The following is a 25082-nucleotide window of genomic DNA, read 5'->3' as shown; positions in this document are numbered from 1 at the left end:
CTCACCTATGCGTGATGCTGACAACGGTGCGGCTGCTGGTGACCACAGCTCACTCTTGACCCTGGTTTTCTTGTGGTCCTCTGTCTGTCTGCCTCTATCTGGTGTCTTTTGTCGTATACACAGATTGGGGCAAGGATGGTGTGTGTGTGTGTACAGCACCTGGCGCAATGGGCTTGTGGTCCATGACTGCGGCTCCTAGGCGCTACCGTAATACACCTAATAAATACTATACAGTACCTGGCACCATGGGGCCGTAGTCTGACTGCTGCTTTTAGGTGCAACCATAATAACCTAATACATAGTGCTCCACGCCTGACACAAGGGGGTCCTGCTTCCGTGGCTGGTATTACCGTAATACACCTAATGACGAATAAGATTGTTCTAGATTATTGATGTACAATATGGTGATTACTTATACACCTCCAATTAAGCCACCTCTTGAGGTCTCAGTTGTCAATGTTTATTTGCTAGTTATTTGTTTGGTGCTGTTACCTCTCTAGTCGTTATATGTAAAGATATGATTTTATTTAATAAAATGTGATTTGAGATCTATTGATGATACTTGGCTTGTATCTACAAGTTAAGAACTAAATATTTTTATTAGCTACATAGTTACTTATTAGTTTGTCTATTTTTACTTCTTAGGCATTTATAAGTTTGCTGCTTATATATTTTTGATTAGTTTTTTCTTTCTAGTAATGTATTACTTAATTTTTACCCATGATTGCTCTTTGATAGGTATTTTTTGTTGTTTATTTGTTGGTCTTTCTTTATTAGTCCTATTTATTTGTGTTATTTATTTGTTACCGTGAAATGTAGTTAATAGTTAATAGTTATTTGTGTTTTCTAGGTTTTGATTTAATTTCTAGTTAGTTATTGCTTGGCATTCTTATCTATTTTTGCCATTAGGGATTTAAAATTGTATTTATTTATTAGATTGTCATTCTTTATTAAGAAAGCCTATTGTTTTTGTTATTTATTTTGTTATCTTGTGAAAGTTATTTATTAGTGAATAGCTTGACCTATGTATTTCCTATTCTTTGTTATTGATTTGTTTATTTTTGTGACATTTATGAATTAGCTGGTGTTCTGTAAACGCATTGGTTTACTTTTGGGACAGGTATACATTAGCTATTGTTTTCTACACTTGCCACTTGTTGTTTAGCTTACATTGAGTTATTATTTGCATTTGTTCTTTGCTACGCTTTTCGTTATTTTGTATTTTTATGAATTATTATTTGCTGGTTACTGTATTTCTTTTTTTGACAATTTCTTTTTGTTTCTAGTTATCTAGTTGTTTGTCTATATTTGCTATTTGATGCTTATTTTTTATTTGTTATCTTTATTAGCACATCTCTGGCATTTGTTATCGGATAGTTATTTATTTTTCTTTACTAGCTATTCCTTCTTTATTAGCACTATCTAGTGTTTTTGTTATGTGACGGTTAGTTTATTTTACTTATTAGCTGTTAATTCTTTATTAGCACTTTATTTCTTCACTGATCTTTCCTAATAAGAACGAGCTATTGATTTTTCTGTTTTGCGGTATTTGTATTTCTTAGCTGATATTTTGTTAATAGCACTGTCTATTGTTATTGCTGTTTGATTTCTTAGTGCTTCTAAAGAAAGACAAGCTATCTATTGGTGTTTCTATTTGAAAGCTATTTCTTAGCCAATCTTTCTTTAGTAAAAAGCAACAGAGGGTCCTGGGGCACCTTTGAGACTAACAGACGTATTGGGAGCATAAGCTAACATGGGTAAGAACCTCACTTCTTCAGATGCTACTTCTTTAGTAGCGCTCTCTATTGTTTTTGCACTTTTCTTTCTTAGCTGTCTGTTGGGGTCCTACCGCTCTGGCTTATTTTGTGCTCAGACATCAAGCTTGTGGCTGAGATATCAGTAATTGAATAACTACATCCCCGATTGGACATAATGCATTTCCCCCGGCACTATATGAGAGCTGTGTGGCATATGATTATTTAGGAACATGGAAATGATTTCAGCCTGTCATCCGCAGACCCCTTGGGATCTGCAGACTATGTCTAAGGGGTCTGCGAAAAGTTGTCATTACCATAGAGTTGTGGTTTTCAACCGGTGATCTGTAGACCCCTGGGGGTCCGCTGACTCTGTCTAAGATTCCCAAAGACATGTCCTTTTGAAATTGTTTAGGGGTCTGCAAATAAAAAAAGGTTGAAAGTCACTGTATTTGATTCTAGCTCTTGATGACTATTATCTAGTACTTTTGTCTGTGAAATGTATTTCTTAGTAAATAGCTAGTTATTGGTTTGTAATTTATTCATCAGTTGTCATTTATTAATTTATATTTGTCTATTATTTGCATTGATTATTTCCTAGCGATGTATTATTTTGTAATGTCTTTATTAGTTGTAATTTATTAGTTTATGGTTATCTATTATTTGTATTTGATTTTAATAATGTTGTTTATTAGATCATATTTAACAATTATTTATTTCTTAGTTATTTATTGTTTGGTAATATATTTATTAGCTCTTATTTATTCATTTACATTTATCTATCATTTTTTTTATTTCCTAGCTATTTATTGTTTTGTAAAAGGTAAACTAATACATAACAGCTAATCATAGAATATCAGGGTTGGAAGGGACCTCAGGAGGTCATCTAGTCCAACCCCCTGTTCAAAGCAAGACCAATCCCCAGACAGATTTTTGCCCCACATCCCTAAATGCTCAAACCACAGAGCTGTCCCTCCCCCGTGCATTATTTGTTTTTCTTATTTCCTAGCTATTTATTGTTTTGTAATATATGTATTAGTTGTCATTCATTAGTTAATCATCTATTTTCAAGCTATTAATTAATTTTCTTATTTATTGTTTTGTAACATATTTATTAGCTGCCACTTATTAGTGATAATTTCCTAGTTATTTTTTGTAACAGACTTATTAGCTGTCATTTATTGGTTTCTATTTATCTGTCATTTGTGTTTCTTATTTCCTAGCAATTTATTGTTTTTAATATATTTATTAGCTGTCAGTTATAATTTTATATTTATCTATTATTCATATTTGTTACTTTGTAATTATTTATGGTTTGTAATATATTTATTCAATATTATGTATTGGTTTCTATTTCTCTGTAACTTGTATTGGTTACGTCCTAACTAGTCATTGTTTTATCATTTATTTATTAGCTGCGATTTATTAGTTTGTATGTATCTATACCTTATACGGGTTATTTCCTAATTATTTATTGCATTCATATTAATTAGTTGTCAGTTATGAGTAGATTTTTGTCTCTGATTTGGATTGGTTATTTTCTAGTTATGTGTTGGTTTGTAAGATCGTCAAAGACCATTGGAAAGAGAGAGATTCTTGCAACATCCAAAATTCTAAGCAGAGCAAACCAATGTGACGTATCAGACAGACGAAGAAGAAGGTGATGGATATATTTAGGACCATCAACACGATGTCCATGGCAAGGGCTAAGATGGACATCCCCAGAAACAGGAAAAGAGGGCGACCAAGAGAGGAAAAAGCCAAATCCATCCACATGATACTCAGATGCTTGAGCAGACCAGAGCAAGACTGGAATAATAGGTGGAAACTGGTGGATGCTCCATGCGCCTGCAGGTGTAGAAACATAAAGACAAAGTTTATTAGGTGTCAGTTACTGGTTTATATTTTTCTATTATTTGTATTTCCCAGTTATTTATTATATTGTAAGTTCCGTATTACTTGCCTATTATTAGTTTCTGTTGTTCTATTATTTGCATTGTTCATTTCCCAATTATTTATTGCTTTATAGTTTATTTGCCGTCGTTTGCTGGTTTATATTTATCTAGTGTTTTCTCAAAAAGAAGAACAGGAGTACTTGTGGCACCTTAGAGACTAACAAATTTATTAGAGCATAAGCTTTCGTGGACTACAGCGCATCCGAAGAAGTGGGCTGTAGTCCACGAAAGCTTATGCTCTAATAAATTTGTTAGTCTCTAAGGTGCCACAAGTACTCCTGTTCTTCTTTTTGCGGATACAGACTAACACGGCTGTTACTCTGAAACTTGTCCTAGTGTTTTCTATTTCTTTTTAGAATTCTCGTCACATTTCTTAAAAAGTCAAAATGGGAACAAGCCATTTCGATGGACTTGAAACAAATACTATCAACGACATTTCCAAATGAAATCAAAAAACAAATGAAAAACTTCCCTCCGAAATCTCGCTACGTGGAAGATTTTGAGCTTGTTTTGCTGCCTTTTGATGTGCTGTTCAAAACAAAACGTTATTGAAATGGAGATATTCCCATGGTCGGCTGCGCTTGCAACAAAATGGAGTGTCCCGACAGACAACAAAAATGTAGTGTTGGAAGATTTTCAACCAGATCTGTTAATTCCTACTTGCTGTTATTTATTATTATTATTGAATAATTAATTAATTTCTATTTGATAATTATTTTGGCCTTCTTTGTAATGTACTTTGAGATCTGCTGCTGGAAAGCGCTAGATAAAATCTACAGAAATTATTATTAAGAGTTCTATGAATTATAATTGTAATCCATTATGCTTGTTATGTGCTAGTGATTTGTTAGCTGCCAGTGGTTGAAATTCCCTCTGGGCTCCCGCGTCCATCCTTTAGCATTTTGGGGGGTCTTGTTCTCTGCAGCGAATTGTCTTAGCTGCTCTGTGGATCTTACATTTCCACCAACGGATGAGTCATAGATTCTAAGGGCAAGAAGTCACCATTAGATCATCTGGTTTGACCTCCTGTGTAGCCCAGGGCATCACATTTCACCGACTTCCTCCCGTGTTTAGTCCCGTAACTTGTGTTTGGTTAAAGTGTCTTCCAGGAAGGTCTCCTGTCTTGATTGGAAGCTAACCAGAAATGGTGAAACCTCCCCTTCCCTTAGGTGTTTGTTCCAGTGCTTAATCACCCAAGCTGTTCAGAATCAATGATGGGAATTTGCCTGGCTTTAACGTCAGGCCGTTGGTTCTTCCTCTGCCTGATCCCAGAGCCCATTAGTGATCAGGATTGTCTCATATTAACTGGCTTCCAGGCCGCATTGGAAGCCACCCAAAGGTGGAGACTCCAGGTGGAGAATGTGTTGTTGTTTTTTTAACCTGACTCCAGATTCCTCCCAGTTCCTGCCACTCAAACTTCTTGTATTGACGACCCCATACAGACAGCCCGCCTCGAAGCGCGAACCCCTGTATAAATGACACACTTTTTTTATATGTAACACTATTTTCTATATTAAATTTATATCCCCATTGTTTAAAATGAATTTCCCTTTTCTTGCGGCTTTTAAATTAAGACTATAAAACAGTTTTATCAAAGGATTCTTATGAGCAGAAAAGTTAGTTTTTAAAATAGTTGCTGTTTTATCCGGTGGGGAGGGGGCGTGGAGAAACGTTGTCAATAACACCTTGCACAGCAGATTTAGCGCCCCATGGCCAGTTTGCCACCTTTACTTCTGCATTGCTGCTGGCAACGACGCTGCCCTCAGAGCTGGGCGGTGATAATACCGTATGTATTTTGTTTAGGAACAATAATCACTTAGTTGGGGGGAAGGATAGCTCAGTGGTTTGAGCATTGGCCTGCTAAACCCAGGGTTGTAAATTCAATCCTTGAGGGGTGCCATTTAGGGAACTGGGATAAAAATCTGTCTGGGGCCTGGTCCTGCTTTGAGTAGTAGCTTGGACTAGGTGACCTCCTCAGGTCCCTTCCAACCCTGATGTTCTATGTGTTATACATTTACAATGCTTTCTGATGTAAATATACTACATTGCAATGGAAAGGTGTGTGTGACTTCTAAAAGGCTAGATTTAAATGATATATTTTAGAGCCATTTCTCTCTGTTTTGTGCATGTACTCATGACCCCCATGTAATTATCTTGTGACCCCCCCCCCGGAGGGGTTATGATCCCCAGTTTGAGAACACCTGATCTAGAGGGATCGATATCAGCATGAGGCATTGTTATGGTTGCCATCCAGCCAGCTTTGAAGCATCTGGGCTGGTTTTTCGCAGTGCCCCGTCACGGGGTGTCCCGAATGCACAGGATCGGTGCTACACCCCTTTGCAACAGCCCCTTGGAGGCCCCTTCTTCCCCCCTGGACTCAAAGTCTCCAAGACTGAGGCTCTGGGCTCCAGCCCTCCAACCCCACAAGCTCTGCCCTCATTCAACATTTGCAGTGATGCCCGGCGGCCTGTTGTAGCAGAATAAGGTTGATTTATCACCCGGACCACAGCAGGGGCAGGCCTTAGGTTAGCCCGGAGAAGCAAAGGTGAAGACAGACTCGACCCAGCCAAGCTGCCATGGACTCTCTCGCCGTCTCTCTGCCAGTCCCAGCCAGGGGCATTGGAATGGGGGGGATGGGATGAGGGGCCATGGCCCCATCAGTTTTAAATATAGCCCTCCCAGTTTTTACAGGCCGTAAGGGTGCACAATGTGGGGGAGGGGATGGAGAGGAGCGATGGGGGGGCGGGATCTTGAGGGGAAGAGGTGGTGCAGGAACGGGGCCTCAGGGGAAGGGGTGGTGAGGGGGCAGCCTCAGGGAGAAGGGGCGGGGCGGGAGTTCAGGGAGAAGGGGCAGCATGAGGGCAGAGCCTCAGGGGGAAGGGGTGATGCAGGGGGTGGAGCCACGTTTCGGGCACTGGTGGCCCCCCCCCCCAGTTTAGGGAGGTTCCCCTCCTCCAGGTCCTCTCGTCAACAGCCCGTTGTTCTCCCACGCTGAGCCGTGTTGCTCTGACCGCACAGGCCGAACGAGCCAAAGGGGTTACTCTAACCACGTCCCGGTCCGACAATGGACGGCATTGAACGAGGCTCGGGGGTTGGCACCCGGGAACCTCCGCCTGCTTCGCTCCCGAGGCCAACACCCCCAGAAAAATCCTTTTCTTCTAGGTCCGGAAAAGAAGGCAAAAACCGGCAAAAGCCTTGGAAATGTAATGCCTGGACCAAGACGTTCGTTTCCTCCCCAGCGCTGGATCCCTGGCCCTTGAGCGGGAGAGAGGTTTTAGCAGGAAAAAACCCTTCTTTGATTGATTGTATCCAAGATGTAGTAACTGGAAGAGAAGGCAGCTGAGATGGGCCGGAGCCGCTGTTAATGTCCGATCCTTTTTCATCCCAGGAGGTGGTTGGGATTTCCCTGGGGTCGGTGGCGATGTTGTCTGGGGCCCTCTCTCTGACCAGGACGGCTCTCAGGAGCAGAGTGACAAAGACCTGGGTTCCCAGGCGAGAAGGGAGTGGCACTGGGATGGTGAAGTCAATTGCCCCACCAAGATCTTTTTCTTTACGTGATGGGTGGAACAGCCCACCTGTGAGGTCTAATTTCCCACTCACCAATTTAGGCTCCATAGCTCATTTGTCTCTTGTTTACCAGGTTTCATGGTAACGCGGTCCTTGAGTTATAGCGGTAGATCTTTTCGTTTGGACTAATTCAGGCTTTCAGGCCCTACGTTACAGGGACGTCCCGTGAACGGGCCTGGATTTCTTATAGCTGAGCTCAGAATTCGGGTCAATCTGCAGGCTCCCTCGGGCCGCCCACCAGAGATCCCCATGGACCGTCCACTCCTTGGAGCTCCCATTGGCCAACTGTCCACTGATACGGGTCGGTTTCAGCCAGTCCTGTAACGACCCAGTCACCTCACCCCAGGCAGTGACGTCACCCCCACAGGCCCCATTTCCTGATCTGACCCAAGAGTGGCTTTCTTAATCCTTTTTGCCCTGCCCCCGGGTAGTGAGGGAAACTGAGGCAGGCACCGGTGTTCCAAAAATAGGGCTGAAAATTCCTGCTTTGTCACAGCGAGGTCAGGCAGGTGGGGGCGGGTGCAGAGTCTGGACGTTCTGCTTCTTGGAGGTGGCAGCCCTAGGTTCTAGCTGGCCAGGTTGGGGCCAGCATCACACCCCCGGTGGGAATCCCTAGCCAAGGGGAATTTGGCTGACAGCTTCAACGGAGCAAGGATGTCACCTAACTTCCCCTGCTCCTCGTTTGTCAGCCAGCGGCAATCCCCAAGACACCTCGGGTGAACCTTTCTGCCCTTGGCTTCCGCCCCGGACCGTGGCTCATCGTGCATGAGGCCGGGGTGGGGTAATGCGCCTGAGTCACCCGGCGCCCTGTTTCCTTGAGTGTCCTCATCCCCGGGTCTTTCCTAACAGACTTCTCCTTTGGGTCTTTTGCAAACCTGCCCCTCCCGGGCCAAGCCGGGCCTCTCCCCTGTTTCCCAACAGGTTGGTGGCTTGGGGGGTCTCACCAGCTAAGCAGGCTTGGGACGAGACGGCTGATGGAGGGGAGACCAGTAGGAGGGGGATGGGAGTTGGGAAGAGGATAGAGGTGTGCAGAGCGAACATACTGGGAAGGGATCCCGGCAGCAGGGGAGGCGGGTGGCGTGGGGGTGGATGGAGGGCGAGAGGGGCAGTGGAGGGAGTGCAGGCTGGGATGGGGGAGGGGAGCAGCTCCTGAGATGGCATGCCCCGGGCAGGGAGGTTACTAGGAAGGAAGGAAGTAGAGAGACATTTGCCAACGTCGGCCCAACGAGTCGGGTGACATTCCCAGGCTCACACCCTGCCAGGGCTGAGTATATAGGAACCTGCTGTGCCACAGGGCACCCTCACATTCCATTTGTGTCCCAGGATGAGTGGCATGGGGGAGCAGCACCGGGCAGCCCAGAGGAGATGGGTGATGGGCAGACGGACTCTGCTAGCACTGCTGACCCTGGCAGGGCTCCTAGGGGATGGACCCCAGGCAGGGAGTTGCCTGGCACAATCTGGTGAGAAAAGTTGGCCAGGTGGGTGGGGTGGAAAGCCAATATCCAATGCGAATGGAGCTGGGAGAGTTTTCTTTCTACAGCCTTATAATCTAATCTATTTATCTGTCATTCTATGCTTATACACCCATCTTTCTTTCTTTCTTTCTTTCTTTCTTTCTTTCTTTCTTTCTTTCTTTCTATCTATCTATCTATCCCTTAATGTTTTTAGTGCTTTTAATATTATTGCTATTATTCTAATAACGTGGCTATTATTAACTCTTGAGTGGTGAGATTCTACTAATTATGATTAGAAACTGTAGTACCGTGGTTCGTTAATTAGCAATGAATTGTTTGATCAAGTCCCTTGCATGGTATCGCTGTGTGATCATGCGTAGAACATGTCACGTGATAATTACTGCGAGAAGTAGAACTGCTTTATTAACAGATAAGCGGTGAAATATGACTCTATGTAATGGAAGTGGTGGAATTGATTTTACAGCGGATTAGCAGGGAATTGCTTTGTTAGGTGATTAACTGTGAATTTTCAATTACTGGCTTATTAGTGTCCTGTTCTCAGTGTTGTACCTACCTGGGATTCTTAGTACAACAGGTTCCAATCTACTTCTCCTGCCTCGTTATAATTCTGGGTTTTTCATTGGACTATACGATTAGCTTTGGTGATTATATTTAATTGTCTTTTGATGAAGTCTATGGAGCCAGGGCTGGATCATGAGTTTGGTAACCCCTGGTGTAAATCCGGAGTGACACCAATGGAGGCAGGGCTGGGTCCTGGCTCGGTGAGTTCCAGTGTAAATCCGGAGTGACACCAATGGAGGCAGGGCTGGGTCCTGGCTTGGTGAGTTCCAGTGTAAATCCGGAGTGACACCAATGGAGGCAGGGCTGGGTCCTGGCTCGGTGAGTTCCGGTGTAAATCCGGAGTGACACCAATGGAGGCAGGGCTGGGTCCTGGCTCGGTGAGTTCTGGTGTAAATCTGGAGTGACACCAATGGAGGCAGGGCTGGGTCCTGGCTCGGTGAGTTCTGGTGTAAATCTGGAGTGACACCAATGGAGGCAGGGCTGGGTCCTGGCTCGGTGAGTTCCGGTGTAAATCCGGAGTGACACCAATGGAGGCAGGGCTGGGTCCTGGCTCGGTGAGTTCTGGTGTAAATCTGGAGTGACACCAATGGAGGCAGGGCTGGGTCCTGGCTCGGTGAGTTCTGGTGTAAATCTGGAGTGACACCAATGGAGGCAGGGCTGGGTTCTGAGCTCTCTGTGTCTGGGACCTCGCACAGGACAGTTGCTGGAGGTGAGAGGCTGGTCCATACAGCCCATTACAGCTCCCCCCACCCCCATCCCAGCTGGTCCCAGCTCCCATCTGCTCACTCCACAGTGTGCGGGCGCCAGGGCCCGATGAAGCGAATCGTGGGGGGCTCGGAGGCGCGGGACAGGGAGTGGCCCTGGCAGGTCAGCCTGAGACTCAACGGCACCCACCACTGCGGGGCGTCCCTCATCTCCCCACAGTGGGTGCTGACGGCAGCTCACTGCTTCAGAAAGTGAGTATCAGGGTGCCCCTCACTCCCAACCCGCAGCCCCTGCTCGCCCAGCCCTGCCCCCCCCAGCCCTGCCGGTGCCCCTCACTCCCAACCCGCAGCCCCTGCCAGCCCAGCCCTGCCCCCACCAGCTCTGCCGGTGCCCCCCACTCCCAACCCGCAGCCCCTGCTCGCCCAGCCCTGCCCCCCCCAGCCCTGCCGGTGCCCCTCACTCCCAACCCACAGCCCCCTGCTAACCCAGCCCTGCCCCCACCAGCTCTGCCAGTGCCCCTCACTCCCGACCCGCAGCCCCTGCTAGCCCAGCCCTGCCCCCCCAGCTCTGCCGGTGCCCCTCACTCCCGACCCGCAGCCCCTGCTAGCCCAGCCCTGCCCCCCCCAGCTCTGCCGGTGCCCCTCACTCCCAACCCGCAGCCCCTGCTCGCCCAGCCCTGCCCCCCCAGCTCTGCCCGTGCCCCTCACTCCCGACCCACAGCCCCTGCCAGCCCAGCCCTGCCCCCCCAGCTCTGCCGGTGCCCCTCACTCCCGACCCGCAGCCCCCTGCCAGCCCAGCCCTGCCCCCCAGCTCTGCCGGTGCCCTCACTCCCGACCCGCAGCCCCTGCTAGCCCAGCCCTGCCCCCCCAGCCCTGCCGGTGCCCTCACTCCCGACCCGCAGCCCCCTGCTAGCCCAGCCCTGGGCTCCCCCCAGCTCTGCCGGTGCCCCTCACTCCCAACCCGCAGCCCCTGCTCGCCCAGCCCTGCCCCCACCAGCTCTGCCAGTGCCCCTCACTCCCAACCCGCAGCCCCTGCCAGCCCAGCCCTGTCCCCCCAGCTCTGCCGGTGCCCCTCACTCCCAACCCGCAGCCCCTGCTCGCCCAGCCCTGCCCCCACCAGCTCTGCCAGTGCCCCTCACTCCCAACCCGCAGCCCCTGCTCGCCCAGCCCTGCCCCCACCAGCTCTGCCGGTGCCCCCCACTCCCAACCCGCAGCCCCTGCTCGCCCAGCCCTGCCCCCCCCAGCCCTGCCGGTGCCCCTCACTCCCAACCCGCAGCCCCTGCTCGCCCAGCCCTGCCCCCACCAGCTCTGCCAGTGCCCCTCACTCCCAACCCGCAGCCCCTGCCAGCCCAGCCCTGTCCCCCCAGCTCTGCCGGTGCCCCTCACTCCCAACCCGCAGCCCCTGCTCGCCCAGCCCTGCCCCCACCAGCTCTGCCAGTGCCCCTCACTCCCAACCCGCAGCCCCTGCCAGCCCAGCCCTGTCCCCCCAGCTCTGCCGGTGCCCCTCACTCCCGACCCGCAGCCCCTGCTAGCCCAGCCCTGCCCCCCCCACCCCAGCTCTGCCGGTGCCCCTCACTCCCGACCTGCAGCCCCTGCTAGCCCAGCCCTGCCCTCACCCCCAGCTCTGCCGGTTCCCCTCACTCCCGACCCGCAGCCCCTGCTCGCCCAGCCCTGCCCCCACCAGCTCTGCCAGTGCCCCTCACTCCCGACCCGCAGCCCCTGCCAGCCCAGCCCTGCCCCCCCAGCTCTGCCGGTGCCCCTCACTCCCGACCCGCAGCCCCTGCCAGCCCAGCCGTGCCCCTCACTCCCGACCCGCAGCCCCTGCCAGCCCAGCCCTGCCCCCCCCAGCTCTGCCGGTGCCCCTCACTCCCGACCCGCAGCCCCTGCCAGCCCAGCCGTGCCCCTCACTCCCGACCCGCAGCCCCTGCCAGCCCAGCCCTGCCCCCCCAGCTCTGCCGGTGCCCCTCACTCCCGACCCGCAGCCCCTGCTAGCCCAGCCCTGACCCCCCCAGCTCTGCCGGTGCCCCTCACTCCCGACCCGCAGCCCCTGCCAGCCCAGCCCTGCCCCCCCCAGCTCTGCCGGTGCCCCTCACTCCCGACCCGCAGCCCCTGCCAGCCCAGCCCTGCCCCCCCAGCTCTGCCGGTGCCCCTCACTCCCGACCCGCAGCCCCTGCCAGCCCAGCCCTGCCCCCCCAGCTCTGCCGGTGCCCCTCACTCCCGACCCGCAGCCCCTGCTAGCCCAGCCCTGGCCCCCCCCCAGCTCTGCCGGTACCCCTCACTCCCGACCCGCAGCCCCTGCTAGCCCAGCCCTGTCCCCCCCCCAGCTCTGCCGGTGCCCCTCACTCCCGACCCGCAGCCCCTGCCAGCCCAGCCCTGCCCCCCCAGCTCTGCCGGTGCCCCTCACTCCCGACCCGCAGCCCCTGCCAGCCCAGCCCTGCCCCACCAGCTCTGCCGGTGCCCCTCACTCCCGACCCGCAGCCCCTGCTAGCCCAGCCCTGGCCCCCCCCCAGCTCTGCCGGTACCCCTCACTCCCGACCCGCAGCCCCTGCCAGCCCAGCCCTGCCCCCCTCCCAGCTCTGCCGGTGCCCCTCACTCCCGACCTGCAGCCCCTGCTAGCCCAGCCCCGGGCTCCCCTCACTGCTGTTCTCTGTCTCTAGGACCAGGAACCCTTCCCTTTTCTCAGTGCTACTTGGGACCCCCAAGCAGCTGCACCCCAGCCCCCATGCTGTCATAGCCTCCGTGGGGCAGATTATCCCCAACCCCCGCTACGGGGGCAAAATCTCCAGTGGGGATATCGCCCTGGTCCGGCTAGAGAGGCCCGTGAACCTCACCGACCGCATCGTCCCCATCTGCCTCCCGGACGCCCAGGTCCAGTTCCTGCCAGAGACCAAGTGCTGGGTCACTGGCTGGGGGGAAGACAAAGATGGAGGTGAGTGAAGGGTGGGGCTGGAGTTGGGGGAGGGGGGAGACAGGGCCCTGATCCTGTAGGGTGGAGGGAGGACATAGAGAATCTGGGACCTGGCTGTCCTGGAAAGAAAGAAAGAGTGAATGGCATCAGAACAAAAGTAAGTAAGTAAGAAAGAAATGAATGACTGGAATCAGAACAAACAAAAGAAAGAGGAAGGTGAACGGAATAAGAAAGACGAAAAAGCGAGAGCCGGGGGAAGAAGAAAGGAAGGAGGATGGTGGATAGATGTGAACAGGAGGAGACAATGCAGCGTGCAGGGCAGAAAGGAGCAGGAGATACAAGTTGGTGTGGGTGGGGGAAGGGATTGTGCCCCCCCAGGCGGAGGGGCAGTGGGTGTGGCTCCCAGCCCAGCTCTCACGCTACCCCCTCCCACAGCAGGGAACAGCAAAGCCCCCGAGATGCTGCAGAAGCTCGAGGTGCCCATCATCGCCCAGGCAACGTGCAACACCCTCTACTGCAAGGGCAAAGGGCAGACCATCCAGGAGGACATGCTGTGTGCCGGGTACACCGAAGGGGGCAAGGACGCCTGTCAGGTGAGAGCCCTGCCCCAGAGCCAGCTGCATCTCGGTGCTGGGTGGGGGGGTTCCCATATAAACAGCTCCCACATCCCACCCCAGAGGTGGCTGCATCTCAGCACCGGGCGAGGTGTCCACACATAACCAGCTCCCACCCCCCACCCCAGAGGGGCCATGTCTCAGCACTGGGTGAGGGGTCCCTCTATGAACATCCCCTGTGCCCCAACCCAGAGGGGCCACATCTCAGTGCTGGGCAAGGGGGTCCCTGTATAACCAGCCCCCATGTCTCACCCCAGAGGTGGCTGCATCTCACTAACCCCTCGTCTGTCTCTTTGACCACTAGGGTGATTCCGGTGGTCCACTGGTGTGTAAAATGGGACAGAGCTGGGTCCAGGCAGGCGTGGTGAGCTGGGGAGAAGGCTGTGCTCAAAAAAACCGCCCCGGCGTTTACGTCCGAGTCACCAGTTACCACGGCTGGCTCCAAGAGACCATCCCAGACCTGGCGTTTGTCCAGGGCACCACGAACGGAACAGCCCACAGCTCCGTGGCTAACAGGAACCGCGAGAAAAAATTCAAAGACGGCAGCTTCAGTCATGCGCCCATGGTGCTAGCCAACACCCTGCTTCTTGCGGCTTGTGCCCTACACCTCATCTGAAAGCCAGGACTCCTGGGTTCTATGTCTGCGAGAGCAGTGGGGTCTAGTGGGCTAGTGCACTGGAGGCTGGGATCCAGGACTCCTGGGTTCTATCCCTAGTTCTGTTCTTTCCTTGCTTGGTGCCTCAGTTTCCCCATGTACAATAGCAGTCTAATTCCCCCTCTCCTCCCCTCCCCGGAATTATTCTAAGGTTTCTTTTCTTCTTGTTTGTAAAGCACTTTTGTAACCTGCATTCAGGCACTGCAGAACCATAAATTATTTATTTATTATTATTCCAGTCTTTCGAGTTTAAATTAAAACAGTGTGCACAAGGGACCCGGCTGGATCAGACCCATGGGCCCATCTAGCCCGGTATCCCGTCTCCTCCCCGTTGCCCTGGCTCAGACCCATGCTTCGTCCCATGGAGGAGAATAGTTCCGGCAGGCTGAAGTGTGGTGGCTGTGACCCACCATGTTGCGGGGAAGCCACGGTCATTTTCCCCTGCAGGGGCAGGGCTTGTGCCTGGGTGGGCGTGGCCGGAAGGGGGCGGGGTCATTTGACATGGGGTAGGCAGGACCCATCCATTGGCCATGAAGGAGAGTCCACGGGGGAGTGGGAGTGATTCCGTGGCCCTGTCGTAGCTGGGTGGGTGTGGCTGGAAGGGGGCGGAGTCACTGGACAGCTGTTCCATGGCACTCTCCCCTTAGGGCCTGGCCTATACTGGTGGGCGTGGCTTTAGCTGCCAGGGGGCGGGGCTTCAGAGAATGTTGAGCAGCCAGGTGGCTAGGAGCAGGGCAGCAGGGGCAGGGCTGGGGGGCCCGCCCCCCGGCAGGCTGTAAGTGGTGATATTGACAACCCCGAAGGTGGCGTTGGGCACGTGCCGCCCGATCCAGTCCAGGTAGGCGCCGACCCGTATGTAGACCCCAGGGCGGTTGGGGAGGGCGCAGCCCTCGCCCCAGCTGACGACGCCGGCCACGAACCACAGCCCAGCCTTCTGGCAGACTAGGGGGCCCCCCGAATCGCCCTGGGAAGAGAGAATCGGTGACACCGGCCTCACTCCCGACCCGCAGCCCCTGCCAGCCCTGCCCTGCCCCGCCCAGCTCTGCCGGTGCCCCTCACTCCCGACCCGCAGCCCCTGCTAGCCCTGCCCCCCCCAGCTCTGCCGGTGCCCCTCACTCCCGACCCGCAGCCCCTGCTAGCCCAGCCCTGCCCCCCCCAGCTCTGCCGGTGCCCCTCACTCCTGACCCTCAGCCCCCTGGTAGCCCAGCCCTGCCCCCCCCAGCTCTGCCGGTGCCCCCCACTCCCGACCCGCAGCCCCTGCCAGCCCAGCCCTGCCCCCCCCCAGCTCTGCCGGTGCCCCTCACTCCCGACCCGCAGCCCCTGCCAGCCCAGCCCTGCCCCCCCCCCAGCCCTGCCGGTGCCCCTCACTCCCGACCCGCAGCCCCTGCTAGCCCAGCCCTGCCCCCCCCCCAGCTCTGCCGGTGCCCCTCACTCCCGACCCGCAGCCCCTGCCAGCCCAGCCCTGGGCTCCCCCCAGCTCTGCCGGTGCCCCTCACTCCCGACCCGCAGCCCCTGCCAGCCCAGCCCTGCCTCCCCCCAGCTCTGCCGGTGCCCCTCACTCCCGACCCGCAGCCCCTGCCAGCCCAGCCCTGCCCCCCCCCCAGCTCTGCCGGTGCCCCTCACTCCCGACCCGCAGCCCCTGCCAGCCCAGCCCTGGGCTCCCCCCAGCTCTGCCGGTGCCCCTCACTCCCGACCCGCAGCCCCTGCCAGCCCAGCCCTGCCTCCCCCCAGCTCTGCCGGTGCCCCTCACTCCTGACCCGCAGCCCCCTGCCAGCCCAGCCCCCCCCAGCTCTGCCGGTGCCCCTCACTCCTGACCCTCAGCCCCCTGGTAGCCCAGCCCTGCCCCCCCAGCTCTGCCGGTGCCCCTCACTCCCGACCCGCAGCCCCTGCCAGCCCAGCCCTGCCCCCCCAGCTCTGCCGGTGCCCCTCACTCCTGACCCGCAGCCCCCTGCCAGCCCAGCCCTGCCCCCCCCAGCTCTGCCGGTGCCCCTCACTCCCGACCCGCAGCCCCTGCCAGCCCAGCCCTGCCTCCCCCCAGCTCTGCCGGTGCCCCTCACTCCCGACCCGCAGCCCCTGCCAGCCCAGCCCTGTCCCCCCCCAGCTCTGCCCGTGCCCCTCACTCCCGACCCGCAGCCCCCGCCAGCCCAGCCCTGCCCCCCCCAGCTCTGCCGGTGCCCCTCACTCCCGACCCGCAGCCCCCTGCTCTCACCTGGCAGGCGTCTCTCTGTCCCTCGGCGTAGCCGGCGCACACCATGTCGTCCTGGATCTCCCTCGTGGCGCTCCGGCGCTGATAAAGGGCATCACAGGGCAGTGGGTCGATCAGGGGCACCTGCAGCTGCTGCAGCGTCATGGGGGCTGGGAGCAGGGCTGGGGGGAAGGAAGGGTTAACACTGCCTGGGTGGGGGAGAGGACCCTGGGGGAGGAGGAGAACACAATGCCCCCCTCCCTGTCCCCTCCAATGCTCCCCTCTGCTCCCCCCTCCTTGCCCCTCCTCCTCTGCGTTCCCCTCCCCTCCCCCTTTCCTCCTGCCCCCTCCATTCCCCTCCCCCTCTGCTCCCCCCTCCTTGCCCCTCCTCCTCTGCGTTCCCCTCCCCTCCCCCTTTCCTCATGACCCCTCCATTCCCCTCCCCCTCAACTGCCCCCTCCTCCCTCCTCACCTCCCTCTTGTGGCGACCCCCAGCCAGTAACCCAACAGAGGGTCCCGGCGGGGAAGTGGACCCCGGCATCCGGGAGGCAGGCGGGCAGCACCTGCGAGGTGAAGGTGACGGGGCGGCCCAGCTGGGCCAGGGCGATGTCTCCGCTGGAGCCCTCCCCAGAGTAGAGTGTGTGGCCCACGGCGCGGGACAGGGGCAGCCGTAGGGAGCCGGGCTCTGGGATCGACAGCTGGTGGGAGCCCAGGACAGCTCGGTACCGAGACAGCTCCGCATGCCTGGGGCGAGAGAAGGGTCAGCCCCAGAGACCAACAGCGGTGCCCCTCACTCCCGACCCGCAACCCCCTGCTGGCCCAACCCTGGGTCCCCCTCCACAGCTCTGCCGGTGCCCCTCACTCCCGACCCGCAGCCCCCTGCTGGCCCAGCCCCGGTCACTCACTTGGGAAAGCAGTGTGCAGCGCTGAGCACCCACTCCGAGTTGATGAGGGTCGCCCCGCAGACATGGCGGTTCTCATACTGCAGACTGACCTGCCAGGGCCAGGCCCCCCGCGGGGCGTCCTCTCCCGCCACGATCCGGTCCTGGGGCCCCCCCTGGCCACACACTGCGGGCGGAGGGAGAGAACCATGACAGAACGGAGGACACGTGGCACTCCCTGCTGGAGGGGACTGGAGCTGCACTGAGGTGCAATGCAGCCTCCTATGGGGTGCTTGGTGCTACACAGCACCCCCTAGTGCCACCCTGGGGCATCGGGGCCAGCACTCATTTTCTGGGGGGAGGGCACCTCCTCTCCCTGCAGCACAGCGCCCCCTAGCACCACCCTGCAGCGTTGTGATTCATATGTAAGAACATAAGAACGGCCATACTGGGTCAGATCAAAGGTCCATCTAGCCCAGTGTCCTGTCTGCTGACAGTGGCCAGTGCCAGGTGCCCCAGAGGGAATGAACAGACCAGGGAATCATCAAATGATCCATCCCCTGTCATCCAGTCCCAGATTCTAGCAATCGGAGGTTTAGGGACATCCAGAGCATGGGGTTGTGTCCCTGCCCATCATGGCTAATAACCACAGATGGACCTAACCTCTATGAACTTACCTAACTCTTTTTTTAGCCCAGTTATAATTTTGGCCTTTACAACATCCCCTGGCAAGGAGTTCCAAAGGTTGACAGTGCGTTGTGTGAAAAAATATTTCCTTTTGTTTGTTTTAAACCTGCTGCCTGTTAATTTCATCAGGTGACCCCTGGTTCTTCTATTATGAGAAGGAGTAAATAACATTTCCTTATTCACTTTCTCCACACCAGTCATGACTTTATAGACCTCTGCCATATCCCCCCTTAGTCGTCTCTTTTCCAAGCTGAAAAGTCCCGGTCTCTTATTAATCTCTACTCCAAACACCTAATCATTTTTGTGGCCCTTCTTTGTACTATTTCCAATTCTGCAATATCTTTTTTGAGATGGGGTGACCACATTTGCACACAGTATTCAAGGTGTGCGTGTACCGTGGATTTATATAGAGGCAATATGATATTTTCTGTCTTATTATCGATCCTTTCCTAATAATACCCAACATGCTGTTGGCTTTTTTGACTGCCGCTGCACACTGAGTGGATGTGTTCAGAGAACTATCCACAGTGACTCCAAGATCTCTTTCTTGAGTGGTCACAGCTAATTTAGACCCCATCATTTTATATGTATAGTTGGGATTATGTTTTCCAATGTGCATTACTTTGCATTTATCAACATTGAATTTCATCTGCTATTTTATTGCCCAGTCACCCAGTTTTGTGAGATCCATTTGTAGCTCTTCGCTGTCTGCTTTGGACTTCACTAACAAGGTATTTTGTAACATCTGCCAACTTTGCCAACTCACTTTTCCCCTTTCCCCTGATGATTTATGAATGTGTTGAACAGCAGTAATCCCAGTACAGATCCCTGGGGGACACCACTATTTACCTCTCTCCATTGTGAAAACTGACCATTTATTCCTACCCTTTGTTTCCTGACTTTTAACCAGATACTGACCCATGAAGGGATCTTCCCTTTTATCCCATAGCTGCTTACTTTGCTTCAGAGCCTTTGGTGAGGGACCCTGTCAAAGGCTTTCTGAAAGTCCAAGTACACTTTATCCACTGGATCCCCCTTGTCCACATGGTTGTTGACACACTCAGAGAATTCTAGTAGATTGGTGAGGCATGATTTCCCTTTACAAAAAACATGTTGACTCTTCCCCAACAAATCATGTTCATCTATGTGTCTGACAATTCTGTTCTTTACTATAGTTTCAAGCACTTTGCTCAGTACAGAAGTTAGGCTCATCAGTCTGTAATTGCCGGGATCGCCTCTGGAGCCTTTTTAAAAAAGTCGGTATCACATTAGCTACCCTCCAGTCATCTGGTGCAGAGGCTGATTGCGGTGATAGGTGACATGATTTCAGTGATAGGTTACTTACCTGTCTGGATTCCATTGTCCCGTGCAGCTGAGGGAGACAGGAGAAGGAGTCACAGATGGCGCAAAGCGGGGGAACCGGTTTCAGAAATGAACAGAAATCAGGAAGACAGCAAAAGAAACACAGAAAGAGACGCTCACTAAAAGTAAACAGTGCAAAATAACACACAGCTCTCAGGACACCTGGTCTATCTCCCCAGCTAGGGGAGGGGAGCGGAGGATGGTTTAGTGGTTAGAGCAGTGGGGGCTGGGAGTCAGGACTCCTGGGTTCCTTCTTGACTCTGAGACAACACCTGAGTCTTTTTCACCCTGCCCTGCCCATGGGACACAGCTGCACTTCATATCTTGTTAACCGCTTCCCTGCTGAAGCCTCATCCCTGGGTTATTACAATATTTAGAGCATTTCGGGAGCCCTACAGTACATTTTTGGTGCTGGCTCAGAGAGTGGGGATGAGAGAGGGTGTCTGTGGCTGAGAATGAGAATTGAACCCAGGAGTCCTGGATCCCAGTACCCCCTGCTCTAACCCACTAGCCCCCCCTTTCCTCTCATAGGACCCAGGAGTCCTGGCTCCCAGCCCCTCCCCCCCACTTTAGCCTAATAGACCCCACTCTCCTTTCAAGTGAACACAGGAATTTTAACTTCTTGCCCATCCTGCTCCAACACACTAGCCCCCACACCCCTCCCATAGGACCCAGGTGTCCTGGCTCCCAGCCAACACTTACCCTGCAGCATGGGCAGCAAGAGAAGGATGGTTATTGGGGTGCAGGGGGCTCCCATGACCCTGTAGCTCCCAGCTGGGCTTCCGCAGGGAACTAGGGGGTCGGTGAGCTGCCCCAGTGACCCCACTGCCCCGTGTCAGCTGTCTGCCTGGCCGTTGAATGTCACCCAGACAGTCCCCCTATCGCCTGCCTCTTCTCATCTTTCCAGTAAAACTGCATCATGTGACGCCAACCCTCCCACCCCCATGATCACCCTCCCCCTTGCCCCAGCCGCATTGGCCTCCTGCTCCGTCCCCGGGTCCCTGGGCCCCATGCAGCTGAGAATTCCCCCACCCGTGTTTCTGTGACACGGGGCTGCTGGCCAACATGGATTGGGGGATGTGTCCCGAAATGGACAGGGATCTTTCCCAAGGTGACTCACCTGGTTCTTCTGTGTGCGTGTGTGTGCGTGTGTGTTTGTGTGTGTTTGTGCAGCTAAACTCCAGGATGTGTATGTCTATAGCTAGACTCTGGGGCTGTGTGCATCTCTGCGTGTATTTGTGTGTGTGTGTGTCTGTGTGCGCGTATCTCAGGGGTGTATGGGACACTGGTATTGTCTTTGTTGGATAAATGGCCAAGGACAGAACCGCCCAAGGAAATTCACAGTATTCTTTGGGTATTTATTTTATATCATTGTGGGTAATGAGAGATAGACCCATCCTAAACAGACAGACACAATATAAACAGATGGACACAGTACAGACAGACACAAACTAGATAGACACAATCTAAACGGACTGACAGACACAATAGAGACAGGTGGTTGGATGCAATATATTAAGAGGCAGACAGCCTAGACAGGCAGAATTTAGAAAGAGGGGCAGACACAATCTAGACTGATGGGCATATACGATGTAGATAGTCGCAGTTGAGACAGACAGACATATGTTTTGTTACTAGTATTCTCTGTATTATTGTAGGACCTACAATACCCTAACATGGGCCAGGAATCCTTTGTGCCAGGTGCTGCCCAGACCCACAGTGGGAGCCAGTCCTTGCCCAGAAGGGCTCACAGTCTTAACAGACAAAGGCAGGAACATTCTCCCCCTTTTCCATCCAGGGAAACTGAGACTCAGAGAGATCCAGGACTTGCTCAAGGTCACACAAGGAGTCTGTGGTAGAATCTGGGATAGAACCCAGGAGTCCTGGCTCCCGCCACCCCTCTGAGCTATCCCACTAGCCCCCACACCCCTCCCATAGGACCCAGGCATCCTGGCTCCCAGCCCCCACTTACCCTGCAGCATGGGCAGCAGGAGAAGGATGGTTATTGGGGTGCAGGGGGCTCCCATTGCCCAGCAGCTTGGCTTCTGCAGGGGACTAGGAGGTCGGTGAGCTGCCCCAGTGACCCCACTGCCCTGTGTCAGCTGTCTGCCTGGGCGGGGAATGTGGCCCAGCCAGTCCTTGCATTGCCTGCCTCTTATCACGCTTCCAGGGAAACCATTTCATGTGCTACCAACCCCCTCTCCCAATGTTCACCCTCCCCGTTCCCAGCCTCCCGCCCCGCCCCAGGCGCATTGGCCCCTCGGTCTGTCCCCGGGCCCTGTGCGGCTGAGAACTCCCCCACTCTCTGACCTTCGCAGAATGGGGGGATGTGTCCTGAAATGGCCGGAGAGTTTTCCCAAGGGGACTCACAGGGTTCTGCTGTGTGCGTGCGTGAGTGTGTGTGTGTGCATCTGTGTGTACGTCTCTCTGTGTGTGTGCATCTGTGTGTACATCTGTGTGTGTGTGTGTGTGTCTGTGTGTGTGCAGCTCAACTGCACAGTGTGTGTATGTGTCTATAGCTAGACTCCAGGGTGTGTGTGCACAGTTAAACTCCGATGTGTGTGTAGCTCAGGGGCTCATGGGGTCCCTCGTGTTCTCTTTTTTGTCTCAATGGCCAAGGATAGAACCGCCCAAAGAAATTCACAGTATTCTTGGGGTTATTTATATTGTATCATTGTGGGTAATGAAAGATAGACCCATCCTAGGCAGACAGACACAATATAGACAGACGGACACAGTACAGACAGACACAATCTAGATAGACACAATCTAAACAGACAGACACAATAGAGACAGGTGGTCGGCTGTAATACATTAAGAGGCAGACAGCCTAGACAGGCAGAATTTAGAAAGAGGGGCAGACACAATCTAGACAGATGGGCATATACGATGTAGACAGTCAGATGCAGTTGAGACAGACAGACATATGTTTTGTTACTAGTATTCTCTGTATTATTGTAGGACCTACAATACCCTAATATGGGCCAGGAATCCTTTGTGCCAGGTGCTGCCCAGACCCTCAGTGGGAGCCAGTCCCTGCCCAGAAGGGCTCACAGTCTTAACAGACAAAGGCAGGAACATTCTCCCCCTTTTCCATCCAGGGAAACTGAGACTCAGAGAGATCTGGGACTTGCTCAAGGTCACACAAGGAGTCTGTGGTAGAATCTGGGACAGAACCCAGGAGTCCTGGCTCTCGGCCACCCCCCTGAGCTAACCCACTGGCCCCCACACCCCTCCCATAGGACCCAGGCATACTGGCTCCCAGCCCCCACTTACCCTGCAGCATGGGCAGAAGGAGAAGGGTGGTTATTGGGGTGCAGGGGGCTCCCATGGCCCAGAAGCTCCCAGCTCAGCTTCCACAGGTGACTAGGAGGTCGGTGAGCTGCCCCAGGACCCCACTGCCCCGTGTCAGCTGTCTGCCTGAGCAGGGAATGTCACCCAGCCAGTCCCCCCATCACCTGCCTCTTCTCACCCTTCCAGGGAAACCGCCAACCCCGCACACCCATGTTCACCCTCCCTGTTCCCAGCCTCCCCCCCGCCCCAGGCGCACTGGGCCCCTCTCTCTGTCCCTGGGCCCCGTGCAGCTGAGAACTCCCCCACCCGTGTTTCTGTGACATGGGGCTGCTGGCCAACGTGGATTGGGGGATGTGTCCCGAAATGGACAGGGAGCTTTCCCAAGGTGGCTCACCAGGTTCTTCTGTGTGCGTGTGTGTGCGTGTGTGTTTGTGTGTGTGTTTGTGCAGCTAAACTCCAGGGTGTGAATGTCTATAGCTAGACTCCGGGGCTGTTTGCATCTCTGCGTCTATTTGTGTGGTGTGTGTGTGCGCATACCTCAGGGGTGTATGGGACACTGGTATTGTCTTTGTTGGGTAAATGGCCAAGGACAGAACCGCCCAAGGAAATTCACAGTGTTCTTGGGGTATTTATTTTGTATCATTGTGGGTAATGAGAGATAGACCCGTCCTAGGCAGACAGACACAATATAGACAGACGGACACAGTACAGACAGATACAATCTAGATAGACACAATCTAAACAGACTGACAGACACAATAGAGACAGGTGGTCGGCTGTAATACATTAAGAGGCAGACAGCCTAGACAGGCAGAATTTAGACAGGGGGCAGACACAATCTAGACTGATGGGCATATACGACGTAGACAATCAGATGCAGTTGAGACAGACAGACATATGTTTTGTTACTAGTATTCTCTGTATTATTGTAGGACCTACAATACCCTAATATGGGCCAGGAATCCTTTGTGCCAGGTGCTGCCCAGACCCACAGTGGGAGCCAGTCCTTGCCCAGAAGGGCTCACAGTCTTAACAGACAAAGGCAGGAACATTCTCCCCCTTTTCCATCCAGGGAAACTGAGACTCAGAGAGATCCAGGACTTGCTCAAGGTCACACAAGGAGTCTGTGGTAGAATCTGGGATAGAACCCAGGAGTCCTGGCTCTCGGCCACCCCTCTGAGCTAACCCACTAGCCCCCACACCCCTGCCATAGGACCCAGGCATACTGGCTCCCAGCCCCCACTTACCCTGCAGCATGGGCAGAAGGAGAAGGGTGGTTATTGGGGTGCAGGGGGCTCCCATGGCCCAGAAGCTCCCAGCTCAGCTTCCACAGGTGACTAGGGGGTCAGTGAGCTGCCCCAGTGACCCCACTGCCCTGTGTCAGCTGTCTGCCTGGGCGGGGAATGTGGCCCAGCCAGTCCCCCCATCACCTGCCTCTTCTCACCCTTCCAGGGAAACCGCCAACCCCGCACACCCATGTTCACCCTCCCTGTTCCCAGCCTCCCCCCCGCCCCAGGCGCACTGGGCCCCTCGCTCTGTCCCTGGGCCCCATGCAGCTGCGAAGTCCCCCACCCGTGTTTCTGTGACACGGGGCTGCTGGCCAACGTGGATTGGGGGATGTGTCCTGAAATGGCCAGGGAGCTTTCCCAAGGTGGCTCACCTGGTTCTTCTGTGTGCGTGTGTGTTTGTGTGTGTTTGTGCAGCTAAACTCCAGGGTGTGTCTGTCTATAGCTAGACTCTGGGGCTGTTTGCATCTCTGCGTCTATTTGTGTGTGTGTGTGTGCGCGTACCTCAGGGGTGTATGGGACACTGGTATTGTCTTTGTTGGGTAAATGGCCAAGGACAGAACCGCCCAAGGAAATTCACAGTGTTCTTGGGGTATTTATTTTGTATCATTGTGGGTAATGAGAGATAGACCCATCCTAAACAGACAGACACAGTATAAACGGATGGACACAGTACAGACAGATACAATCTAGATAGACACAATCTAAACGGACTGACAGACACAATAGAGACAGGTGGTTGGATACAATACATTAAGAGGCAGACAGCCTAGACAGGCAGAATTTAGACAGAGGGGCAGACACAATCTAGACTGATGGGCATATACGACGTAGACAGACAGATGCAGTTGAGACAGACAGACATATGTTTTGTTACTAGTATTCTCTGTATTATTATAGGACCTACGATACCCTAATATGGGCCAGGAATCCTTTGTTCCAGGTGCTGCTCAGACTCCAGCTGAGATCAGGGCCTCGTGGTGCCGGGTGCTGCCCAGACCTACCGTGGGAGCCAGGCCGTGCCCCAAAGGGCTCACAGTCTAACCGGACAAAGGCAGGAACATTCTCCCCCTTTTCCATCTACGGAAACTGAGACTCAGAGAGAGACCCGGGACTTGCTGAAGGTCACACAGGGAGTCTGTGGCCAAGCCAAGGACAGAACCCAGGCGTCCTGGCTCCCAGCCCCCACTTACC

General features: G+C 53.8%; 3 protein-coding genes across 8 annotated transcripts in view; 2 read left to right on the top strand and 1 right to left on the bottom strand.

The window, feature by feature from the left end:
- Positions 1–8575: 8575 nt before the first annotated feature.
- Positions 8576–14420, top strand: LOC128836233 (serine protease 27-like). Its single transcript, XM_054026301.1, has 5 exons — positions 8576–8736; positions 10106–10268; positions 12674–12945; positions 13360–13517; positions 13843–14420. Exons 1-5 carry the CDS (start codon positions 8601–8603, stop codon positions 14152–14154), a joined length of 1041 nt encoding a protein of 346 aa, XP_053882276.1. The 5' UTR covers positions 8576–8600; the 3' UTR covers positions 14155–14420.
- Positions 14418–25082, bottom strand: part of LOC128835530 (transmembrane protease serine 9-like) — a 25652-nt gene continuing 14987 nt past the window's right edge. The window contains exons 15-20 of the mRNA XM_054025059.1: positions 21281–21471; positions 19292–19318; positions 17284–17446; positions 16851–17122; positions 16403–16560; positions 14418–15157 (exon numbers count right to left, since the gene is read on the bottom strand). Of these exons, the coding sequence (XP_053881034.1) occupies positions 14891–15157; positions 16403–16560; positions 16851–17122; positions 17284–17446; positions 19292–19318; positions 21281–21471 (1078 nt within the window). The 3' untranslated portion in view covers positions 14418–14890. The remainder of the gene's footprint in view (positions 15158–16402; positions 16561–16850; positions 17123–17283; positions 17447–19291; positions 19319–21280; positions 21472–25082) is intronic.
- LOC128836232 (serine protease 27-like) overlaps positions 14941–25082 on the top strand; it is a 33419-nt gene continuing 23277 nt past the window's right edge. For 3 of the 6 annotated variants that reach the window (XM_054026297.1, XM_054026295.1, XM_054026296.1), the window contains exon 1: positions 14942–15031. The gene's annotated coding sequence lies outside the window, so the exon portion shown is untranslated. Of the gene's footprint in view, positions 15032–25082 lie in introns of all 6 variants that reach the window. The other 3 variants (XM_054026298.1, XM_054026300.1, XM_054026299.1) reach the window with 3 other exon arrangements.

Source organism: Malaclemys terrapin, chromosome 4 (genome assembly GCF_027887155.1).
Source record: "Malaclemys terrapin pileata isolate rMalTer1 chromosome 4, rMalTer1.hap1, whole genome shotgun sequence".
NCBI classification, from domain to species: Eukaryota; Metazoa; Chordata; order Testudines; family Emydidae; genus Malaclemys; species Malaclemys terrapin.
The sequence above is the reverse complement of the archived record's forward strand: the minus strand, read 5'-3'. Positions and strand labels throughout refer to the sequence as shown.